Source organism: Peromyscus eremicus, chromosome 18, assembly GCF_949786415.1.
Source record: "Peromyscus eremicus chromosome 18, PerEre_H2_v1, whole genome shotgun sequence".
NCBI lineage: Eukaryota > Metazoa > Chordata > Mammalia > Rodentia > Cricetidae > Peromyscus > Peromyscus eremicus.
In genome coordinates, this window is record NC_081434.1 from 40,312,830 (window position 1) to 40,334,793 (window position 21,964).

The following is a 21,964-nucleotide window of genomic DNA, read 5'->3' on the forward strand; positions in this document are numbered from 1 at the left end:
TTGGGGAAAGATCTTCATCCTTGCCCCTTTTCTTGGCCAACAGGTTCTATGAAAATCTGACCTCAAATTTTTGTTGTTGTTTTAACTCTTGAGCTATACAAAGATTAGCTGAGCCATCTGTTTCCCAGCTGGGAACAATGCTGGCAGAGAATCCCGCGCATACATACTCCACGTTCTTTTGCATCCATTTTTCCAGCTGCTTGGTGATGCGTTGATGTTTCCACTCGGTCATGTTGGCGACAATCACACCAGGATTGAATGAGCAGGTGCTGGGGCTGATGCCAAGATCCTTAATGGTCTTCTTCCGGTAGTCCAGATAGCCCATGTATGTGTTCTGCAAAAGAATGGGATGGAGTCTGCCGTTTCTGGAAAATAGTTAGGCTCTCAGAGCTATTGTGCAGCATCCCTGGGCTTCCTCCCATGGTACGAGCAGCTTGTTTTTGGTGCGTTTTGTTGTTTGAGGCAGCAGGGTCTCACTATGTAGCTCTGGCTGTCCTGGAACTCACTATGTAGACCAGACTGGCCTCAAACTTACAACGGAGACCTGCCCGCCTCTGCCTCTCCAGTGCTGGGATTACAGGCGTGTGCCACCGTGCCCAGTGTGTTTGTGTGTGTGTGTGTGTGTGCGCGTGTGCGTGCGCGCATGCCGCAGTGCATGTGTACGTGTCAAAGGACAGGCTTCCAGAGCAAGTGTTTTTACGCTCCGAGCTAGCACACCGCTCTCCATGGCTGTTTGTGCCTCTTTTTCCAACCTCTGAATACTCAGTGCCCTGCTCTCAGTCCCAGCACCTGTCATTTTTTCTCACTCCACTGGCAGCCCATCCTGTTTCAGGGCTCTAAATTCCATCTGTCCGACACTTCGGTCTCTCTAGCCTTCCAGCTGCCACATCTACCTAGCTGGTGTTGCATTTTTTCTTGTTTTTATTTTTATTTTTTCCAAGATAGGGTTTCTCTAACAGCCCTTGCTGTCCTGGAACTCACAGAGATCCACCTGCCTCTGCCTCTAGTGTTGCTTTCTTGATGCTTAAGCAGCTCCAACAGGCAACATGTGCCAAGTCCTGTCTTAAAGCTGGCTCCCTGCCACATGCCGCCTCAGGAAATAGTGTTTCTGTCCGTCTTGTTATTTAAGCAGAAGCCCAGGGTCATTAGACCATCCTGAGCTGCTCCTCATCCAAACCTATTACTCCTGTTTGTCCAGCTTCACGATGCCTCCTGACACCAGCCAGTCCCCGCACTCAGCCTTCCCATGCCTGCCCATAGGTGCTATGCATTGCTCCCTTTTAAAATGGTCTTATTTTTATCTTATGTGCATGAGTATTTTGCCTGCATGCATGTTTATGCACCGTGTGTGCCTGGTGCCCAAGGAAGCCAGAAGAGGGCGTTGGGTCCCCTGGAACTGGAGTTACGTATAGTTGTGAGCCTCTGTGTAGGTACCGGGAACCCAGTAATGGCCTGTGGTGATGCGCAACACAACAGCCACCTTTTTTAGAGCACTTGCCATACCCCATTGCAGCTCAGGATAGATAGTGCCCATGCCATGTTTCAGATCAGGAAAGTGAGACTTAATGGTTACAGAACTTGGCCCGAGTGGGTGGGAAAAACAGAGCCCCTCCTACCATCCCGGTCTCCTGGAAGTTCCCACTGGCTTTGGATGGAGAGGTTGTGATAATTTTGAGTTGGGGAGGAGGAATAGAGGGCCAGAGCCAGAGAAGAAGGGTAGGTAAGGTAGGATTTCTAAGAGAGCATGCTCACCTGCAGCCCCACGATTCGGTTGTTGTCTTGAGCGGAGGGTAAGTCACAGTCATCCGAGAAGGCCGCTGCATGGCCCAGAGCCAGGGTGGTGTCGTACAGTTCCTGGATGTCACCTGCGTTCGGGAGGATTACCAGTTAAAACACAGCAAGTATCTCGGGGCTACAAAGAACCTTAGCTTAGTCCCTAACTTCAGTAGAGCAGAGAATACAGGGTCCCGCTTTTCCCATGCGTGGCGGTGTTCTTAACAGCTCATGCCCGTTGAGGAAACCACTACAAACAGTAGATGGATGTTGGTCAGGTCTGTGGCTGGTAGTTTCTGAACGCTTATCTAACTTGCACGTGGAAGAGAACAAATACAACATGCACACGCGCAGCCAAGGCCACTACCAAGTGCCCTCAGTGACAATTATTCCTACATGTTTTAGGAATGCAGAGAAGATGCTACCAAGGTAATTACAGCAGACTTGGCAGTCTGCCACCGGATGACCCAGGGAATATCAAACCCTGCTTGCAAAATAGGCCCAGTTTTACAACAATGCTGTGTTCACTTCACAAAGAGTTGGAAGCCAGCCAGCTCCATGGAAAATGAGGGGAAAGTATGTCGCTCTCCTTGAGAGCGGTGCCCTTGCAAGGGTTCTTGGCGGTGAGTGAATGTACCTTGCACAATGACGTCATCGTCCAAATAGATGACTTTCTCATGTTGATGGATAAGCAGAGGGAGATAAAATCGAACGAAGTTCAGCTGTTAAAACAAGAGAAACAGGTGGGGAAAGGCATATGGCTCAAGGTTGTCTGGCACCTACAAGTCAGCTCTGACCATGGCCCGTTGAGCCCCAAGTGTGGAACGGAGTAAAATGGGCTAAAGTGATGCCTCATCCAGGCTTTCAGCACCCGGTCCTCCGCGCTCTGAGGATGAGGCCAGGCTGGCCCAGAGAAGCTCTTCTAAATCCAGTCCCCACCTCTCTCCCTCTCCCTCTCTCTGCCCCACCCCCCACGCCTCAGCAACAAGCCCAGCCTTTTAGCGTCTTAATCCAGAAAACAGAAACATGAGTCTGTAGGGTTTCCATTAGTGCCATTCAGTTATCGTGACCAGCTAACAGTAGAGCCTGTCACAGGCAGAGGCTTTAGAACTTAATTGGAAAGGATGGATTTACGTGGACTATATAGGAGGAAGCCAGTTTCTACAAATTGCCATCAGAAACTGCTTTTGGACTGGAAAGGTGGTTCAGCATGTAAGCATGAGGCCCTGAGCTTGGTACCCACTTGGTAGGTACCCAGCACCCACATGAAAAGATGACTGTAGCACACTTGTCTGAACCACCAGTGCTGGGGGAGGCAAGTTGGGGTTGGGAGAGGGGTGAGGAACTAGGGGGAGGCTGGAGAAAGGCTTGCTGGGGTTCACTGACACATAAGCATATCACACACACACACACACACACACACACACACACACACACACACACACACACACACACATACTTCTGCTCTTCATGAAGGAGAGGGACTCTGTGGATGACCCCCATAGCTGGGAAGAGCATGGATGTCTCCTGAATATGATGTGGCCATCACTGAGGCTCATAGCTGTACACTGCTGGGTTTCCTTGGCTTTTGGAAGAATACGAGCTAGCTAGTAATTAAGCACAGAAGATACAAGAACGGAAGTGCTTGGGAATGGTTTTGCCCACCTCCCTCCCCGGCCCGCCTCCCTCCCCGGCCCGCCTCCCTCCCCTACCCATAGCCATCTTCACACACACAAATGTAGTCTACATTTTTATGCCTCAGTTCTTCCCAGTAGCTTCATTGTGCTTATATAAACCATCTTAAATCCTTCCTGGAGCAGGTGGCTGCTAAGTTATAAATAAGCAGAGCTTTGTGGGGATCCAGCACTCATGAGTCTGAAATATCCTGTGTGCACCAGATGGTGTGCTGGCTAGTTTTATGTCGACTTGACACAAGCTAGAGTCATCCGAAAAGAAGGAGCCTCAGTTGAGGAAATGCCTCCATAAGATCCAGCTGTAGGGTATTTTCTTAATTAGTGACCAATGGGGAGGGCCCAGCCCATGGGGAGTGGTGCCATCCCTGGTTAGTGGTCCTGGGTTCTCTAAGAAAACAGGCTGAGCAAGCCATGGGGAGTAATCCAGTAAGCAGCACCCCTCCGTGACCTCTGCATCAGCTCCTGCCTCCGGGATCCTGCCCTGCTTGAGTTCCTGTCCTGACCTCCTTCAGTGATGAACAGTGATATGGAATAAACAGTTTACTTCCAGCTTGCTTTTTGGTCCTGGTGTTTTGCCACAGCAGTAGAAACCCTAACTAAGACAGATGGCGAGGCCAGGCATGGTGGCGCACACCTTTAATCCCAGCACTTGAGAGGCAGAGGCAGGCGGATCTCTGTGAGTTCGAGGCCAGCCTGGTCTACAGAGTGAGATCCAGGACAGCCAGGGCTACACAGAAAAACCCTGTCTCAGAAAACAACAACAAAGACAGGTGGCTGGGAATCTACAGTGTCCGTGAACTCAGGACTGTCCCCACCGTGTGCATGGCTCTTACTCACAGGCTGGAGCAGCTCAGGCCTCGATGAGTCTGGTCTGATCTTCCCCTGGAGGACTACAGGGTTGAACTCCACAACTCTGAAGTTTATTTCTCTCAGTTTGGAATGTTCGATCCACTTTCTAAAGAGATGACCAGAAACCTCTAGCACACACTTCAGATCTTTCCTCCAGTTAACTTGCATGCCATCCCAGGGCTAGTCCGTTCCGGCCTTAGAAAGTTAAGTGTCTATAAACAGTGCTATAAATCCTTCTGACTGTTTCCCCATCTGGTCTAACTTCCCATCTCCCCTTTCCCCGCCACCAATCTGCTAACTCTTCCTGCAAAGGAAATTAACAAGACAGTAAGAACCAAGTATATTCCCACGTCCAAAAATCATCCCGGGAAACTAGAGGAACATGACATGTTCCTTCCTTATCAAGCTGCCACATGCTCCTGCTGAGACACGGGCAGCCCAGCCTTTGACTCCAAGGGACGATGTCGCTCAGTCCCCTCCTCTGCTTCACCCTTCTTCTGTCCCTCACCCTCTTTCCTTTGTCACTCAGTCCCACAGGGTGTCTAATCTTTCATCTGATTCGTTATGAGCATAGAGTGGTAGACATCATCTCAAAACAGCGTTGGCGATGACCCAAGCCACATACGGCAGCCTTTGCTGTTGATGGCAAATTGGCAGAAGAGGGCTGGGGGTCGGTGCCCGGCGGCAGAACTCTGGCCACTGGTGCTGGGAATGTGGCAGTTGTTCCAGAAGTACATTTGCTTGTGGTGACTGACTGAGAGGTACGGTAGGTCCATACCTCTACTCTTGTGTTCTCCTTCAATGAGAACTGGTTGTAAAATAGTTAAACATTGCGGGAGGACCAACAGCCAGGAACTGGGAGATAGCCCACTCTGTTGACCATCTATATCTCTGTGAATTGTGTGATCTATTCTTTTTTGGTTGGTTGTTTGGTTGGTTATTTGGCTAGTTTGGTTAGTTGGGAGAATGCCTCACCATGCAGCCCAGTCTGGTCTCTAATCCACAACCCCCTTCCTCAGCCTCTGAGTACCAGGCACAGTGTTGGCCGTTGGTGGTTGTGTTGTTCATAGAGCTGGGGATGGAATTCGGGGCCTTGGTGTCTGTTCAGAGTTTATGCTCATTTTCCCACTAAGTTTAACATTTAAAAGTTTTTTTCAACAATTCTTCATGATAAGCCATACTTTTTACTAATGGATTTTATAACTAATCCCACTCACTGTTCTTCACTATTCAGAAGTTCTTGTGTTGTACAGGGAAGTCTGTCAGCTTTTTCTTCTAATTCCTGGGCTCAGGGAGCTACTGTCCCAGATTACAGTTATCCTGCATTTCTAAAGCACATTTGAATTTTGATTTTCTGTTGATTTCTTCTTACTCTACCTCCAATTCATTTTTTTTGGTATGGCATGTCATAGGGAAAATAAGTTCAGAGTTACACTATGACCTATAAAGATATATTACTGCAAGTTTGCTGTTCAAACATTACAGCTGAGGTGAGATTCGGTGGTCGAGCCTGTGTTTAATCTGTGTGGGACATGGATTGAATCTCCAGCCCCTTTCCCCCAAAAACATAGTTAGTAAGGATTATGCAAATATTCTCCTAGGTTAGGAAAACAGAGGGAAAATAAAAAGAACAATTGTTTTCCCTCCTCTGCTGGGAATTGAACCCAGGTCCTCACATACGCACTCTAACACTCAGCTACACCCCTACTCTGTTTTTACTTTTTATTTTGAGTTTGGATCTCATAAAGTTGCCTGATCTGGCCTTCCCTCGATAGCCCAGAGTGCTCCTCCAGGCTCCACCTCCTCAGTAGCTAGGGTCACAGGTCTTCATCAACCTGGCTAAGAACAAATATTGAAAGATTTTCCAGTAAGCTGCTCCAGGACTGGGGCTCTTTAGTTCCCTAGACAGTTCAAATCTACAGAAATACCTGTCGTCCTACTTGACTAATGAAGTTTTGATGACGTTTCCTCATCTAGAAACACATTAGTCCAGCACAGTAAACCCAGGACTTCCTCTCAATAATTCTAATGACAGTTGTCAATCTAGAAGAAGAGGAAGGAGGAGGAGGATGAGGAGGAGGAAGAGGAAGAAGGAAAGGAGGAAGAGGTGGTGGTGAAGGTGGTAAGGGTCCATCTAAAGAGAAAAAAGGTGAAAAGAACATAGAACATTCCAAAACCACAGCATACAAACTACCGTATTCGAGTCAGAGTGTTCCGCAGTCCAACCACATAGAACACAATGTTGGCATCCGTGTTGCTGTAGATGCTGTTGATGGCGGCCATGGTCGCGCCCATCCTCCCTGCGGCCGCACAGATCACCACTGGAATCTCCTCCTCCGTGTCCTCGGGGGACTCGGAATCATCATCTGAAAAAACATCGACATCGTAAGGAAGGTGCCAGGAGAGACGTCTGACCGCTAGTCCGCGGTGCTGGGGAGGATGGCTTTTCAACATCCAGGCTCTCCCCAGCCCTTGGAAACGAGTGTGAAAATTTCAGCTCGCACGTGACCAAACACTAAAACTAATCCTACCATTCCCTTCCTGCAAAATGTGGTCAAGTTGGACAAATGGGAAGCTGTTTTAAGTGATGTGTGCATCTGTACGGTCTGCACCCCAGAGTAATGCTCCATGCCAACCCTCCTCCCTCTCCTGCCATGTTGGTATGATGTGGTGAAGACCTTCTTTGACTGAAAATACCTAAAGACATCAGAGCCATAAGGTCCCAAAGGACTTTGATCTGAAAGGCTGTGGAATCCATGCATCAGATTTTCAAGTGAAGATAGGGTAAACTTCTAAGTCCCTATTGCTCCGGGCCTCTTTTTCATATGCCAGCCCACGGCCTCCCACACATACAGCTGAAACACACACAGAATGCAGAGCCTCACGGGCCCAGCATCGGAACTTGTGTGGCCTGTACTGCTGTGGATCTCTGCTGCTCTCCACTCGGTAGTCAAGTGTTAGCAGCAAGAGGAAAGAGTAACTAAGGGGCGTGGCTAGTACTCATGAATGACCAATCATACTTCAGCACCGGAAGAGATGAAACACCGATGCTACCACATTATATTTTGGTAGCACAGTGCAACCTGCATTGTGAAGAATAACCAGTCTGTGCACAGCTGAGTTTTACTAAGCTTCCTCTCTCTTTGCAGACAGTTTTACAAAACCCCTCTTCTCACCTAGGTCCAAGGTAGTTCCAGCTGATATTTAATTCAATAAACACTTACTGAAACAAATTACCAGGTGTATTTTGTATAACTTAATAAACATTAAATGGTTTCTCCATCTCTTTATATTTTTTTCTATCCACTTCTGTATCTGCTACTAGAAAAAAGAATGTTCTCATGACATATTTCCTGACTTGAGAGGATCTCATAATATACTTTGAAGGGGAAAAGAATATAAATTCTTAGCTGGTGTGTTGGCACATGGGGAGGCAGAGGTGGGTGGACCTCTGTGGGTCTGAAGTCAGCTTGGGCTGTATCATGAGTTCCAGGCCAGCTGAGGCCGAATAGTAAAACCCTGTCAATAAAGAAATAAATAATTCTTTCTGGTCTTTGATCCCAATGTGATACATACACTTCTACAAACTTATCTGTGGCTACTTATGAAATTGTAAGTGACTTAAATTTTGCTTGTATTTCTTACTTTTTTTTCTCAAATTCTCTAAGTAATCATGATTTATTTATTTACTTTTTCGAGACAGGGTTTCTCTGTGTAGCCCTGGCTGTCCTGGAGCTCACTTTTCTAGACCAGGCTGGCCTTGAACTTACAGAGATCCTCCTGCCTCTGCCTCCCGAGTGCTGGGATTAAAGGAATTATTATTATTTTTTTTATAAACAAATGAAATAATGTTTTGGAGGTAGCATCTCACATAGCCCGTGCCAGCCTCAAACCTACGCACAAGGATGACGTCTTCCCAGGTGGTCAGACTCCTGCATCCAGTTTGAAAAAGCAAACCAGAACAGACTTGTTTACAGACTGTTCACTGAGGGGTACACTGTCACCGGGCAGCCGGGTGAGGAGGTCTAACTGATGCAGGCTTGGCTGTGCGGATCATCACTGGTGGTTTTTCGGCAATACCAGACTCCTCATTTCCTCAACACCAGGAGCATGCGTGTGCGTGCGTGCGTGCGTGCATGTATGTGTGTGTGTGTGTGTGTGTGTGTGTGTCTGTGTGTGTGCGCCTGTGTCTCTGTGTGTGTCTGTGTCTTCTAACAAGCCCTCCATGTGACATAGGCTACATTTTGAACGGCACCGATCATCCCAGAGCATAACCCAACTGCTGCCCTGGGGAAGATGTTTTACAGGCTGCCCCCTTCACCATGTTCTCATTTGCCCGCAGCCCAACCACTGAAAGGACCCAGTGGAAAACATCGGAACCACCTTCTTAGGTGTCTTGTTGACAGACCCCATAGGTGCTCACCTGCTTCGCTCTTGAGGACAGCTCCCTTATGAACTTTCTTGTACAGAATCCCACAAAGGGTCAGGGCCAGAAGGAAGAGCAGCACCTGATTAACTGAAATGAAGAGGAAACACATCAAAGTCTGACCAGTCAACCTCAAACCACTAAAAAAAACATCCTGAACGGCAGCGTGGGCAGGCATACAGAGGACATGGCAGTCTGGGGCTGAGCACGCACAGCTATGGAGTACTGCATTGACCTGGTGTACTGCTGTGGATGATTGATTGATAAATAAAACACTGATTGTCCAGTAGCCAGGCAGGAAGTATAGGCATGACTAGCAGAGAGGAGAATTGAGAGAACAGGAAGGCAGAGAGGAGGAGACACCAGCCTGCCATCCAGAGAGCATCATGTAAAGGCAGCAGGTAAAGCCACGGAACACGTGGTGACATATAGATTAACAGAAATGGGCTAAGTATAAGAGTAAGAGCTAGCCGGGCGGTGGTGGCGCACGCCTTTAATCCCAGCACTCGGGAGGCAGAGGCAGGAGGATCTCTGTGAGTTCGAGGCCAGCCTGGTCTACAGAGCGAGATCCAGGAAAGGCACCAAAACTACACAGAGAAACCCTGTCTCGAAAAACCAAAAAAAAAAAAAAAAGAGTAAGAGCTAGACAATGGTAGTCCTGAGCTAATGGCTGAACAGTTTAAATAATATAAGCATCTGTATGTTTATTTTATAAGTGGGATACTGGACTACCCGGGCTTGGCGGGACCTGGAGAGAAAAACTCTACCTACAGTGTACTGTAGCCACTTCCTCAAAGCACTAGGAAGACCCAGGACCCAGGCAGTCTGATGGCGGAGGCCTCAAACCCAATCACCACAGGAGGCTGCTTTGCATGAATATTTGATCCATTGTATAAACGGCTTCATTTCTAGAATGCTTTTTACAAGCTACTGCTAATTCTGAACAGGCTTAAAGTTGTAGACGCTAGTTGCGTTTCAGTTGATTCAGATGCCAGTGGAGGATGATGTGCAGAAAAGCCTGGCTCCGGGTCAGGACCTCAATGCTTCCAGTTCCCAGCCTCCACCTGTTCCACATTAGTGATGAAACGGGACGGGGCAGGGCAGCATTTTTTGAGTACGGAACACACATTGCTGGTTGTTGGCAAAATGACTGGGGGCATTTGTGTTCACAGAGTTAAGCAATACCAAATCATGTGTGGAAAAGCCAGTCTCTGATTTCAACGCTGCAGCCAAGCAACACAAGGTCTTCAAAACTGAACATTCTTCTAATTGAATCTATTTTACAAACCATCTTCTTTTTGTGGCGGGAGATAGATGCTTTCCCATTTACAGAAAGGATAGAAACTTCCTGTTATGAAATGTGCCTCCCAATATTAAATAGGAATGAATTTAAAGAAACGTGGAAGACAGAAGGAACACAGACAACAAAAACTGTAGAGATGGGACTTTGCCACCGGCCAGGCACAGCGTGGAGTGTGGCGCATGACCCAGGCCTGTGGCCCTGCGCTCACCAGGCAGGGGCAGGGGGTCACAGGGAGTCCAAGCCTGCCCGAGCTACCCTGAAACTCTGTCGTGGGGAAGGGAAGGAGCTGGGACATGAAGTCAGATCCAAACCTCCAGTCAGATCTTACCCTCCCCCTCCCCCCAGCTACGCAAACATAACTTCCCTGAGCCTGGGGGGAGGGGTGGTGGGGGGTGGGGTGGGGGGGTGGGGGGTGTTCTCTGATACAAATAAAAATAATACAAATCTAAAATATTTCTCTGAAGGTAATCATTGGCTTCATGCTAGCTTGTTTTTTTGACCCTCTAGCTTTTGTGCTCATATTTGTAAAAGAAACGACCTAGAGAGTCTTAGATCCCCCCCCCACACACACACTACACCCTGCACTTCCTGATGGCTCCATCTCCCTAAGGTTCCAGCTCTCCTTCCAGCCCTTTTCGGGAAGATTCAGCCGTGGATAGCCACAGGCCAGGAAGAAGTAAAAGGTTCTGTAGGTCTCAGGAGATCTGATGACTATTTCACCTGCCACTGTGTTTAGAGAGGTGACCCCACACCTGACCCTCCCATGGCTGTTACCACCGACAAAAAGTTGCCAGGAAAACAGAATTTTTAGGTTAAGTATGTCCCATGCAATATTTGGAACATACACTAAAAATAATTCCTCATTTATGGGAAGTTCACATTTAATTGGATGCCTTTCATTTTCATTTAAATTAGGCGACTCCAAGAGTAATAGAAACAGTATTGGGTTACTGTGTTTTTCCTCAAATTAATAATGTTCTATTTAAATCAGAAGAATATAGGTGTTTGCAAGGTCTGGAGATTTGATGTGACCCTTTAAGAACAAGAACAGAACTTTAAAAATGCTTAGGCATGAATGAGGAATACTTATTTAGAGTGAGGAAATGATTGTAAGAGCAGGTTTTATTTTAAAAGATATGATCCAGGCCAGGCGGTGGTGGCCCATGCCTTTGATCCCAACACTGTAAGCTGGAGGCCAGCCTGGTCTACAGAGCTAGCTCCAGGACAGTTGGGTCTACAAAGAGAAACTCTGTCTCAAAAAACATATATATATATATATATATATTCCATGATAATATATGATTAATGATAAGTCCATTTCTAACCAAAATCTCAACAGCATCCCACAGGAATCCTCAAATTCCCATGCCAAAATTGCTTGTGGGAAAGTGATCTATGAAAATCACACACACACACACACACACACACACACACACACACACACACAGAGAGCATCATCATCAGAACACTCCTCTGAAACATCTTTCTTTCAAGGTCTTTTCACAAGTTCAATTCTTACTTTTGCGTAGAAGAGCCATGTGTATCCACCTGGATAACAACCAGGACCTGTGAACTGAAGAGAAAAAGTCGTTAAAAAAAAATCAATGCCAAAGACATAAGTTGGTTAAGAACTGCATCTTCCCTGGAAATATGGTATGTTGTGAAGTATATACCACCCATTACTGTTCTGGATTTCAAATTTTAAGGAGAAAATAACTATTTCTTGAATGTGGTCTCAGTTTCTTGTTGCTGTGATGGAATACCCTGACAAACGCAACTCAAGAGAGAACGGACTTGTTTTGGTTCACAGCTCAAGAGTACTGCCCATCACGGCAAGGAAGCAGGTGCTTGAAGCTCACACTTGAGGTCACATCACTTCCACAATCAGGAAGCAGAGAGCGAGGAATACTTATGCAGCTCATCTTGTCTGTACAGTCCAAGATCTTCTTAGCCTAGGGAATGGTGCCACCCACAGAGAACAGGTCTTCCTACCTCCATTAACACAGTCAAGATAATCCCCACAGGTGTGCCCATAGGCCCGTTTCCAATGTGAGTCTAACTTGTAGTAAGTTGACAACTGAGATAACCATCACACATATACAGCCTGCTTCAAGAGTCATGATTCTGGCTGAACAAATGGATCCAAGTAGATGATCATTTCTCTTCAGTTTTTTTCCCAATCCTTCCCCAAAAGGAACCCTGTTACCTTTCTTGGCTATCAGAGTAGATGGGACTATACAGAAATGTCATTTAAGGAAGTCTCTTTGCTCTAGGATGCATACCCCATGCTTGTCTTTAAAATAAGGGAGTGTTTCCATTGTCTGGATTCTCTGGTAGAAACAGACCATCCTGGAGTGGGCAAACTTCACACTCAATCCAATCATCTGTTCAGTTGTTGAGATCTTACGAAAGGCCCAGCCTGTGATGTGCTGGGAAGGCGCTGATGAACCAGAAGGACCTGGTCTCCATCCCCACGGAGCCTTCACCCCAGTGAGCAAACAGGTGTTAAGACATAGCAGATAAAATAGCTGGGGTAAGTGCAGAGAAAGGAACAGCCCTGAGGAGAAGGCGCTGCGTGGGAAGGACGAGCAGGAGTCAGTCAAAAGGAGGACATGTGGAAGAGAACCCCAGCAGAGGGGATGCAAAGGCCCTGCGGCTGGAAAGAACTCCAAGTGCTCTGGGAACTACAGGGTAAGTGGACACACCACCATGAACTATGGGAGGAATGGATAGGAGGGGCTGACGAGGGACCAAGGGGACAGATACAGTGTGCTGGCATTTAACCCTCTCCATCAGTCTTTGGCCACACATTAAAACCCTCAGACAGCAGGTGTGCATATTCCCAAGGGTACTGGAAAGACGGTTCTGTGGGTAAGAGTGCCTTCTGGGCAAGGGTGAGGATATGGGTTCACGTTCTCAGCACCCACACATCTGGCTAGATGTGTCTGCAATCCCAGAGTTGAAGGCAGAGACAGGTGGACACTGGCGCTCTCTTGCTAGCCAGCCTATTTGGAATGCGGGTTTCTGGTTCATTGAGGGACCCTGTCTCAAGGCGATCGGGCAGAGTGATGGAGGACATCAGAATTCCTCCTCTGACCTCTACATGAGTGCACATGTGCATGCACCCGCATTCACACAAGCGCGCGTGCACACACACACACACACACACACACACACACACACTTTAAATTAAAATGAAAATATAAACGTTCCCAAGGAAAGTCTAATGGGAAGAGAGTGGAACTCAAGGTCATCCACATTGGACCAACACTCTAAGTTTGCAGCTTTACTGCCAGATTCTCATGAACAGCATGTAGCAGTGGGGAAAACATCATTCCTTTGGTTGTTGGAGAGTTCCCCTGGGAAAGAACATTGTCTTGCTTATTTAAGGATTTAGAGTTGTTTCCAGTGTCCTGTGGTTGTGAACAGTGCTTCTGTAAACACTTGGGTACAGGTTTTTGTGTGAATGTGAGGGTAAATGCCCAGGAGTGCCATGGCTAAATCATTTGGTAGCTCTTGCTTAGCTTTCTAAGAGACCGCCGCGCTGTCTCCTGAGTGGAAACATTGCCATGTTTCATCCCCCCTGGCAAGGTAAGAGTTGCTGTGGGCTTGCCAGCACTTTTTATTATGGCTGTTATTTCAACCGCTGTACATACATTACATTGCAGGTTTCACTTGAATTTCCCTAATGACCCCTGATACTGAGCATCAGTATTTATTTTTAATTTATTTTTACCACATTCAGATAGAGAAGTGTCTGTTTAAATCTTTCCACTGTTTTTGAAGATTATTCCTTGGTTTTGAATTTTCAAAGTCACTTATATATTCTGGAGACCAATCCTTTGTTGGATATGTGATTTGCAAATACCATTCTTCAGTACATAGCCTCTTTTCACCCTCTGGCCAAATTTGGCAATTCAGCATCTTGCTATGTAGCCAAGGCTGGCCTCCAACTGGCCATCCTCTTGCATTAGCCTGCAGAATGTTGACATTACACATGTGCACCTCCACATCCAGCCTCATGTAGCCCAGGCTAGCCTTAAACTCCTGACCTCTCCACCTCCACCTCTCAAGTTCCAGGATTACAGACATGCCTTAATCATGGCTGGTTTTATTTGGTGCTAGAGACAAAACATAGGGCCTCTTGTATGCTAGACAGACACTCTACAAGCTGAGCTACATCTCCAGCCATCCCCAGTCAGATTTTGATTAGGCCCAACTCATGATTTTTTTCTTTATGGATTATGCTGGGGTGATATATCTAAGACTGTTTGGCCTACCCTGAGGTCTCTGAGAATTTTACAATTTAACAGGGTTGTTTTTTGTTTTTTGGTTTTTTGGTTTTTTTTGGTTTTTCAAGACAGGGTTTCTCTGTGTAGTTTTGGTGCCTGTCCTGGATCTCACTCTGTAGACCAGGCTGGCTTCGAACTCAGAGGTCCGCCTGGCTCTGCCTCCCGAGTGCTGGGATTAAAGGCGTGCGCCATCAAAATTCCATTGTTTTAGCGGATGGAGAGCTGGCTGTTCTAGGGCTCTTTATTAGTCTATTCTTCCTATGGAGTTGAGTTTGTAACCCAGTGTTTCTCAAGGATGAAATGTGTCCTGTCAAAAAGCAAAAGACAGTCAGCAGAGCTTTGGGATTCTCCTACACTTTGCATAACAATGACCACAGATCCAGACAGAAGTGAGTGGGTAAAAAGCTAAATATATATAAGCTAAATCAGCAAATAAAGACCCAATAATGGGCCTGGGAGATGGCTTGGCAGGTAAGAAAGCTTGCCACTCAAGCCTGAGGACCTGAATTCAAATCCTAAGAACTCATAAATATCTGGCTGTGGTTGCATGTGCACCAAAAATACACAGGAAGACCATCACTAGGGTGTGCTGACCGGCCAGCCTAGCTCTACATTCAATGTGAGACCATGTCTCAAAGGAATAAGGTGGGTAGTGGTAGAACAAGATGCCCAACAGCCTCAGGCCTCCTGGTGCAACACGGGCACACCTACCACACACACAGACTCTCCCACAATCATCTAGAAATAACCTCAGAGTAGTGTCAAGGTCAAGAGGGCAAGGAAGGGGCTGAACCAACATGAAAAGGATTCAGTTAATCAAGTCCCATCACTTCACAATATCCTTGAATGGTTTTTTTGTTTGTTTGTTTGTGTGTGTGTGCACTGAATTCGAGAGTATCTTAGTTAGGGTTACTATTGTGGTGATGAAACACTACAACGAAAGCAACTCTTATAAAAGAAAGCACTTACTTGGGGCCTTGTTTACAGTTTCAGAGGCTTAGTCCATTATCATCATGGCAGGGAGCATGGCAGCATGCAGGCAGGCATGGTTGGGGAAGTAATTGAGAGCTTCACATCCTGATCCACAGGCATCCAACTTGGAGTGGGCTTTTCAAACCTCAAAGCCCACCCCCCAGTGACACACTTCCTCCAACAAGACCACACCTACTAATTCTTCTAATCCTTCTCAAACAGTTTCACTCCCTGGTAACTAAGCATTAAAATATATGAGCCCATGGGGCCATTCTTATGCAAATTACCACAAAGAGTTAACAATGCCTCTTCTCAAATAGACCTGCTATGATCATCCTCCCTGGTTTTCCCAGGTTACAGTTTTATCTGTGTACTTACTAGAATATCTTAGATACTCCTACAGAAGAGCAGGGTATTTCCATGAGAGAAAAAAAGTTTAACCATTAGAAGCTGGGTGTGTTGGTGTACACCTTTGATCCCAGCACTCAGGAGGCAGAGGGAAGTGAATCTCTGAGTTCTATGCTAATGTGGTTACAGAGTGAGTTCCAGAACAGCCAGGGCTACACAGAGAAACTCTGTCTTGAAAAATAAAACAGCAACAACAAAAGTTCAACCATTAGATACCATTTTGAGACAAGGTCTCTCTGTGCGGCTGTCCTGAAACTTGTTCTTTAGATCAACCTGGTCTCAAACTCACAGAGTTTCACCTACCTACCTCCCTCTGTCTCCTGGGTACTGGGACTAGAGGCATGTGATACCACATCTAGACGCTAAGTCTGAAAGCCTGAAATAAACTTTTGCCACACTTATATGTGTATTTCCTTTTTTTTTTTTTTTTTTTTTTCCGGTTTTTCGAGGCAGGGTTTCTCTGTGTAGTTTTGCGCCTTTCCTGGAACTCACTTGGTAGCCCAGGCTGGCCTCGAACTCACAGAGATCCGCCTGGCTCTGCCTCCCGAGTGCTGGGATTAAAGGCGTGCGCCACCACCGCCCGGTGTATTTCCTTTTTTGTGACGTTTTGCTAATCACTCCAGGAGATGGAAAATGACTTATTTTCTCAAAGTTACTTTACCATAAACAGCAATTTGTCTTGGAAACTCAGTTTATTATAAAATTAAGGGGTTCCATCTAATGTACAGTCCTTCAAAAGAACTTCTGACCTTGACATTTGCCTGGAGGCTATAGACAGTAAATAATAAGTTCCAGGAAATATCAGCAGACAGTCCAAGGAAGGGAAATGAGATGTAATGTACGCCAGGGTTTCTGTGCTAGAATGCGGTGAGAATTTGTTGGCAGTGATCCAGGCATCACCAGAGATGTGAGGCAAGTCTTTAATTCACTGTAAATATCCAATCACACTGTCTTTTCTATTTCCCTGGCCTCTCCTGCACACCCAGGAACTCATAGTGCATCTGGGTGGCCCTTCCCTGCCCTTAGTGAAACAGCACATTGCTTAGGATTTCTTTTCTTTTCTTTTCTTTTTTTTTTTCTGGAGCTAAGGACCGAACCCAGGGCCTTGCGCTTGCTAGGCAAGCGCTCTACCACTGAGCTAAATCCCCAACTCAAGAAACCTGCTCTTTTTTTTTTTTGGTTTTTCAAGACAGGGTTTCTCTGTGTAGCTTTGAAGCCTGTCCTGGAACTCACAGAGATCTGCCTGGCTCTGCCTCCTGAGTGCTGGGATTAAAGGCGTGCGCCACCACCGCACGGCAGGATTTCTTAAAGATAAGATCTCAGGTAATTTTTATTCATTTACATCTCCAAGTGATATTCATCATCTACCTTTTGGTGTAATGTCATCTCAGAATTGTCTTTGGCCACATGGTTCCTCCTTCACTTCCTGAAGGAAGCCATGTGGTACCCGGGGAGAAACGAAGACCAAGTCCAGAGTTCCAGGAGAAAGTTCCTCCCTGGGCACTTCAGCTTAAGCCAATAAATTTCTCCTTTGCTTGAACAAGGTTCAGTTTCTTCCTTCCTTCCTTCCTTCCTTCCTTCCTTCCTTCCTTCCTTCCTTCCTCTCTCTCTCTTTCTTCCTGTCTGTCTGTCTGTCTTTCCTTTCTTTTTCCTTTTTTTTTTTGAGACAGGGTCTCACTATGTAGCCCTGGCTATCCTGGAACTCACTGTGTAGACCAGACCAGCCTCAAACTCAGAGATCCACCTGTCACTGTCTCCTGAGTGCTGAAATTAAAGGTGTGTGTCACCATGTCTGGCTAAGTTCAATTACTTGAAAACAAATACATTTGCTATGGCATGTGTGTGGGGTCACTGGGTCCATTGCCTCCTTCAATTCTTGCAATTCTTTTCCAAGTGGAGACATTACTCTTCGTTGAGTGGGGAAATGTGGCTCAGAAGGGCTCAGAGACCCCACTACACACCGTGCCTCTGGAATTCTCCCCCATGGAGTTCCTGTTTCAGGTTTCTGAATCTTCTTGTTCCCTTCGCTGTCTTCAGCTTCCAGTCAAATGTCAAAAATCACACAGTTGGTCAGTGACAGAACAGATATTGACCATTAGAGCTTTCCAAATGCATGAACCACAAAGTTCTGGAACTCTCTCTAGGGGCTATTCTGATCCCACCAGGGGCCAGTGAGTTTGGCTCCAGGTGGAGGAGTTTACTATGCTGGTGTTCCACTGTACACACATAAGTTGAGCAGGTTACTGGGACTATGAGACCATACTAGTTACTATCAAGTGTTGGCACAGCTACAAAGGGGGCTCATCTTTATCTCTTGGGCTGCCCACTCTGAAATCGCCATAAGATAAAACAAACAACTTCAGAAAATTAGCACTGGTGTGTCTAATAGCAAGGCACTACAAGGATTTGAGGAGGAGGGATGCTCCTGATGAGGAGGAGGGATGTTCCTGATGATGAGGAGGGATGTTCCTGATGAGGAGGAGGGATGTTCCTGATGAGGAGGAGGGATGTTCCTGATGAGGAGGAGGGATGCTCCTGATGATGAGGAGGAGTGTTCCTGATGATGAGGAGGGATGTTCCTGATGATGAGGAGGGATGTTCCTGATGAGGAGGAGGGATGCTCCTGATGAGGAGGAGGAGTGTTCCTGATGATGAGGAGGGATGTTCCTGATGATGAGGAGGGATGTTCCTGATGAGGAGGAGGGGTGTTCCTGATGAGGAGGAGGGATGTTCCTGATGAGAAGGAGGGATGCTCCTGATGAGGAAGGAGGATGTTCCTGAAGCAGACGGAGTGTAGGAAGCCCTAAGCCACATGGCATCTCCTTGAGAAGCAGAGCGTTCCCACAGAAAGTCTGCTTTACACAAAGGGTGGAATGTACCTCTGCAGTAGAGTGCTTACCTAGCATGTGCATAGTTGGGTCTGTAGCACTGGGGGTGTGAGTAGGGGGCATGTGAAATTGTACCCTCTTCTCCATCTTACAACTTCATCTCCTCTCTGATAGCATGGCTTCATGAGCCTTACAATCCCAGTGGTAAATACAACAGGAACATCTGCAGTCATAGACCAAATAGAGGTCATTCTCCAATATGGCCGGCATGCTGCTAGGTTAGAGGGGAACCTTGTAGTCAGATGAACCAAGGTTCAAATCCTAGCTCCACCATACATAAGACCTCTGCCCTAGGAAAGTTAAGATATCGTACCTACAATACCACTTTGCAACCACCATGCTTAATAACTAATTAAAAAAATATAAATCTCAATAATTTAGTGAGAGGTTGTTGGGAAAGAAACTCATAATCTCAAAGTATCAGCTGATTAGTTATTAATTGCAAAAGGGACTTCTCAAGAATTGAAGTGGAAAACCCCATTTCAAGAAAGTGAATGGACTCAGTATCATCAACAACAGAAAAAAACTGAAACTCTGTGCCTCAGGAAGTGCGGGACACCAGGATATTCCCTCCAACGGCATTTCATCTTTTCTATCAAGAACAGGGCACAGTCAAGCCCAAACTGTGCTTCATTCTGAACACTCTGGGCCTCTTTGAATATGTGGATGTCTTGACAGAAAACAGAAAGGCTGACTGTTGTCAAGAGAACACAATGTGCTTGTCAAATCGCCTTCTAAACATTTACGCTTCTCCATTGACTGGCCGGCTGTCAGCTCTGGTCAGAGCAGCTTCTTCTGCAGTGGTAACAGCCGGACTCACAGTACCTCAGAGCACTGGCAACAAGTGAGTTCTGAGTGCTCGGCCATAAGCGGGACACTTACATAACACACTCCAAGCTCAAGAAACATCATGGAACAGGGGGCGGGAGGAACGTAAGAGCCAGAGCAAAGAGTCGGGTGCTGTGGATCATGGTCTTCCAGGCAGCATGTGACCTGTAGAAGACCTGCACAGGATGGGTCTGTCAACATTCTGGCATAGACGGGAGCTCTCACCACTCCCTTAGGGCTTATAGGCAAGGAGTGGGTGGGAGGGGGCAAGAAAAGGTTAAAAAAAAATCTTGGGGCTGTAGAGACCACTCAGTGACTGGACTAAATCTGAATTCAGTCCCTGCACTCACATTGGGTAGCTCATGACTCCCTGTAACTCTGACCCAGGGGATCTAAAGCCTTTGGCTTCCTCAATAAATATAAACTTTTAAAAATACTGGAACATCTCTAGAGACTTGACATGAGATTAAATAAATGGCCCTTGGCTGCATATTTAGAAACAGGGATATCTGGGTGGTGGTGGCGCATGCCTTTGATCCCAGCACTAGGGAGGCAGAAGCAGGCAGATCTCTGTGAGTTTGAGACCAGCCTGGGCTACAGGCTAGTTAGTTACTGTTCTGTTGCTATGATAAAACACCATGGCCAAGGCAACTTGTGAAAGAAAGGGTTTATTTGGGTTTATGGCTCCAGAGGGCTACAAGTCCATGACGGTAGCACTCTGTGAGTGCTCATGTCTAAGAGTCCCAGGACAGCCAGAGCTACACAGAGAAACCCTCTCTCAAAAAAACAGTGAGTAAATAAATAAATAAAAAAAAAACCAGTGATATATTTATTATTGGAAAAGGTAAGAAATACTATTGCATCAATGTTACATTTCCTTAGTGGATAGCTATATGTTTACATAGAAATATCTCCTTGAACACAGGAGACACATACGTATATTTAGGGGTGAAGGGATAGGATGTTAAGGGATGTATAGAAAGAAAGAGATGACACAGTGCTAATGATTAGTTGAGTTGGTAAATAAATGCTCACTATACACTTCTGCTACACTTTCATAAGTCAAAATTTATCTAAGCAAAAAAGTATGGGAACATCACATGAGCAAGCTTTTTTTTTTTCCTTTTTAAGATTTATTTATTTATTATGTATACAGTATTCTGCCTTCATGTGTCCTTGCAGGCCAGAAGAGGGCACCAGATCTCATTACAAGTGGTTGTGAGCCACCATGTGGTTGCTGGGAATTTAACTCAGGACCTCTAGGAAAAGCAGTCAGTGCTCTTAACCACTGAGCTATCTCTCCAGCCCCATGAGCAAGCTTTTGTGAGGATTAAATACAACAATCCCAGAACACTCTCTAACCCTCCTGTGGCAACAGCAGAAGCCTTGTTAGTGAGAGGCGCTGACTGGGTGATCCTGAGGAAGTCACTCCTCCTGCCTCAAGTCTCATCATGACATGTAAAACAGGAAACTCTTAGCGAGAACATCCTAGAACTTGACACGAATCTTCCTTCACATAAATTGACTGAGATCAAAAGATCCAGTCTTGTCAAGATGTCTATAAGCACCACCAAAGAGAGCTGCAGATTCGACATACCCACTAACAAAATTCCAGTGGTGTTTTCTAAGGAAAAGTTTTCCTAAAACCCACACAGAAGTACCAGGTGCCCCATGTAGCCAAAACCTCCCTGAACAAGAGCTAAGTGTCATGCTTCCTGATGTCAAATTATATTCCCAAGCCACTGATACCAAAACAGCTTGACACTTACATAAAAACAGACACAGACAGGGGCATACAACAAAGAACTCAAAAATAAACTACACACACACACACACACACACACACAAAGGCACCGACAATACTTAATGGGGAGAGTATTCACAGTTCAGTCACTAGTCTCTTTCACTGTTCACCTCTTCGAGATAAAAATATCAGACATAAAGGTGGAAGGAGAGAACCCAGTCCCCAGAGTTATCCTCTGACCTCCACAGTCAGGCTACGGCATGTTCAGTGGTTAGGGGTACTTAGTGCCCCTGCAGCTCAGGTCCCAGCACCCACATGGCAGGCCCAGGAACTCCAAGTCCAGGTGATCCAGTGCCCTCTGCTGGCCCCCACTGGCACTGCGTTCATATGCTACACTTACATACATGTAGGCAAAACACCTAGGCACACAATATAAAAATAAAAAAAGCCACGTAGAGAAGAAAGCAGAAACCCGAGTCCAGCAGAAAATCCAAGGTCTAAGGCTGTGTAGTGAATCTTTTTAAACATTTCATTATTTTTAATTATACGCGTGTGTACCTGTGTACATGAGTGCCAGTGCCCATCGATTCTTTGGATTCTCCGGGAGCTATTGTCACAGGTAGTTGTGAGCCTGTGGAACCTAACATGTCTTCTGTGTGGTGGTTTGAATTAGGTGCTCCCCATATTCTTGGACATTTGGTCCCCAGTTAATGATGCTGTTTCGTTGGTTAGGAGGGATGGTCTTGTTGGGAAACTATGTTACTGGGAACAGGCTTTCAGGTTTTAA

At 46.3% G+C, this 21,964-nt stretch overlaps 1 protein-coding gene across 4 annotated transcripts in view; it reads right to left on the bottom strand.

Moving 5' to 3' along the window:
- Glt8d2 (glycosyltransferase 8 domain containing 2) overlaps window positions 1-21,964 on the bottom strand; it is a 42,186-nt gene that overhangs the window by 4,235 nt on the left and 15,987 nt on the right. For all 4 annotated transcript variants that reach the window (XM_059245725.1, XM_059245723.1, XM_059245724.1 and 1 more), the window contains 7 exons: window positions 11,565-11,618; window positions 8,740-8,832; window positions 6,511-6,682; window positions 4,305-4,422; window positions 2,411-2,495; window positions 1,753-1,865; window positions 168-334 (listed from right to left, as the gene is read on the bottom strand). In XM_059245725.1, coding sequence (XP_059101708.1) covers window positions 168-334; window positions 1,753-1,865; window positions 2,411-2,495; window positions 4,305-4,422; window positions 6,511-6,682; window positions 8,740-8,832; window positions 11,565-11,583 — 767 coding nt within the window. In that variant the 5' untranslated portion in view covers window positions 11,584-11,618. The remainder of the gene's footprint in view (window positions 1-167; window positions 335-1,752; window positions 1,866-2,410; window positions 2,496-4,304; window positions 4,423-6,510; window positions 6,683-8,739; window positions 8,833-11,564; window positions 11,619-21,964) is intronic.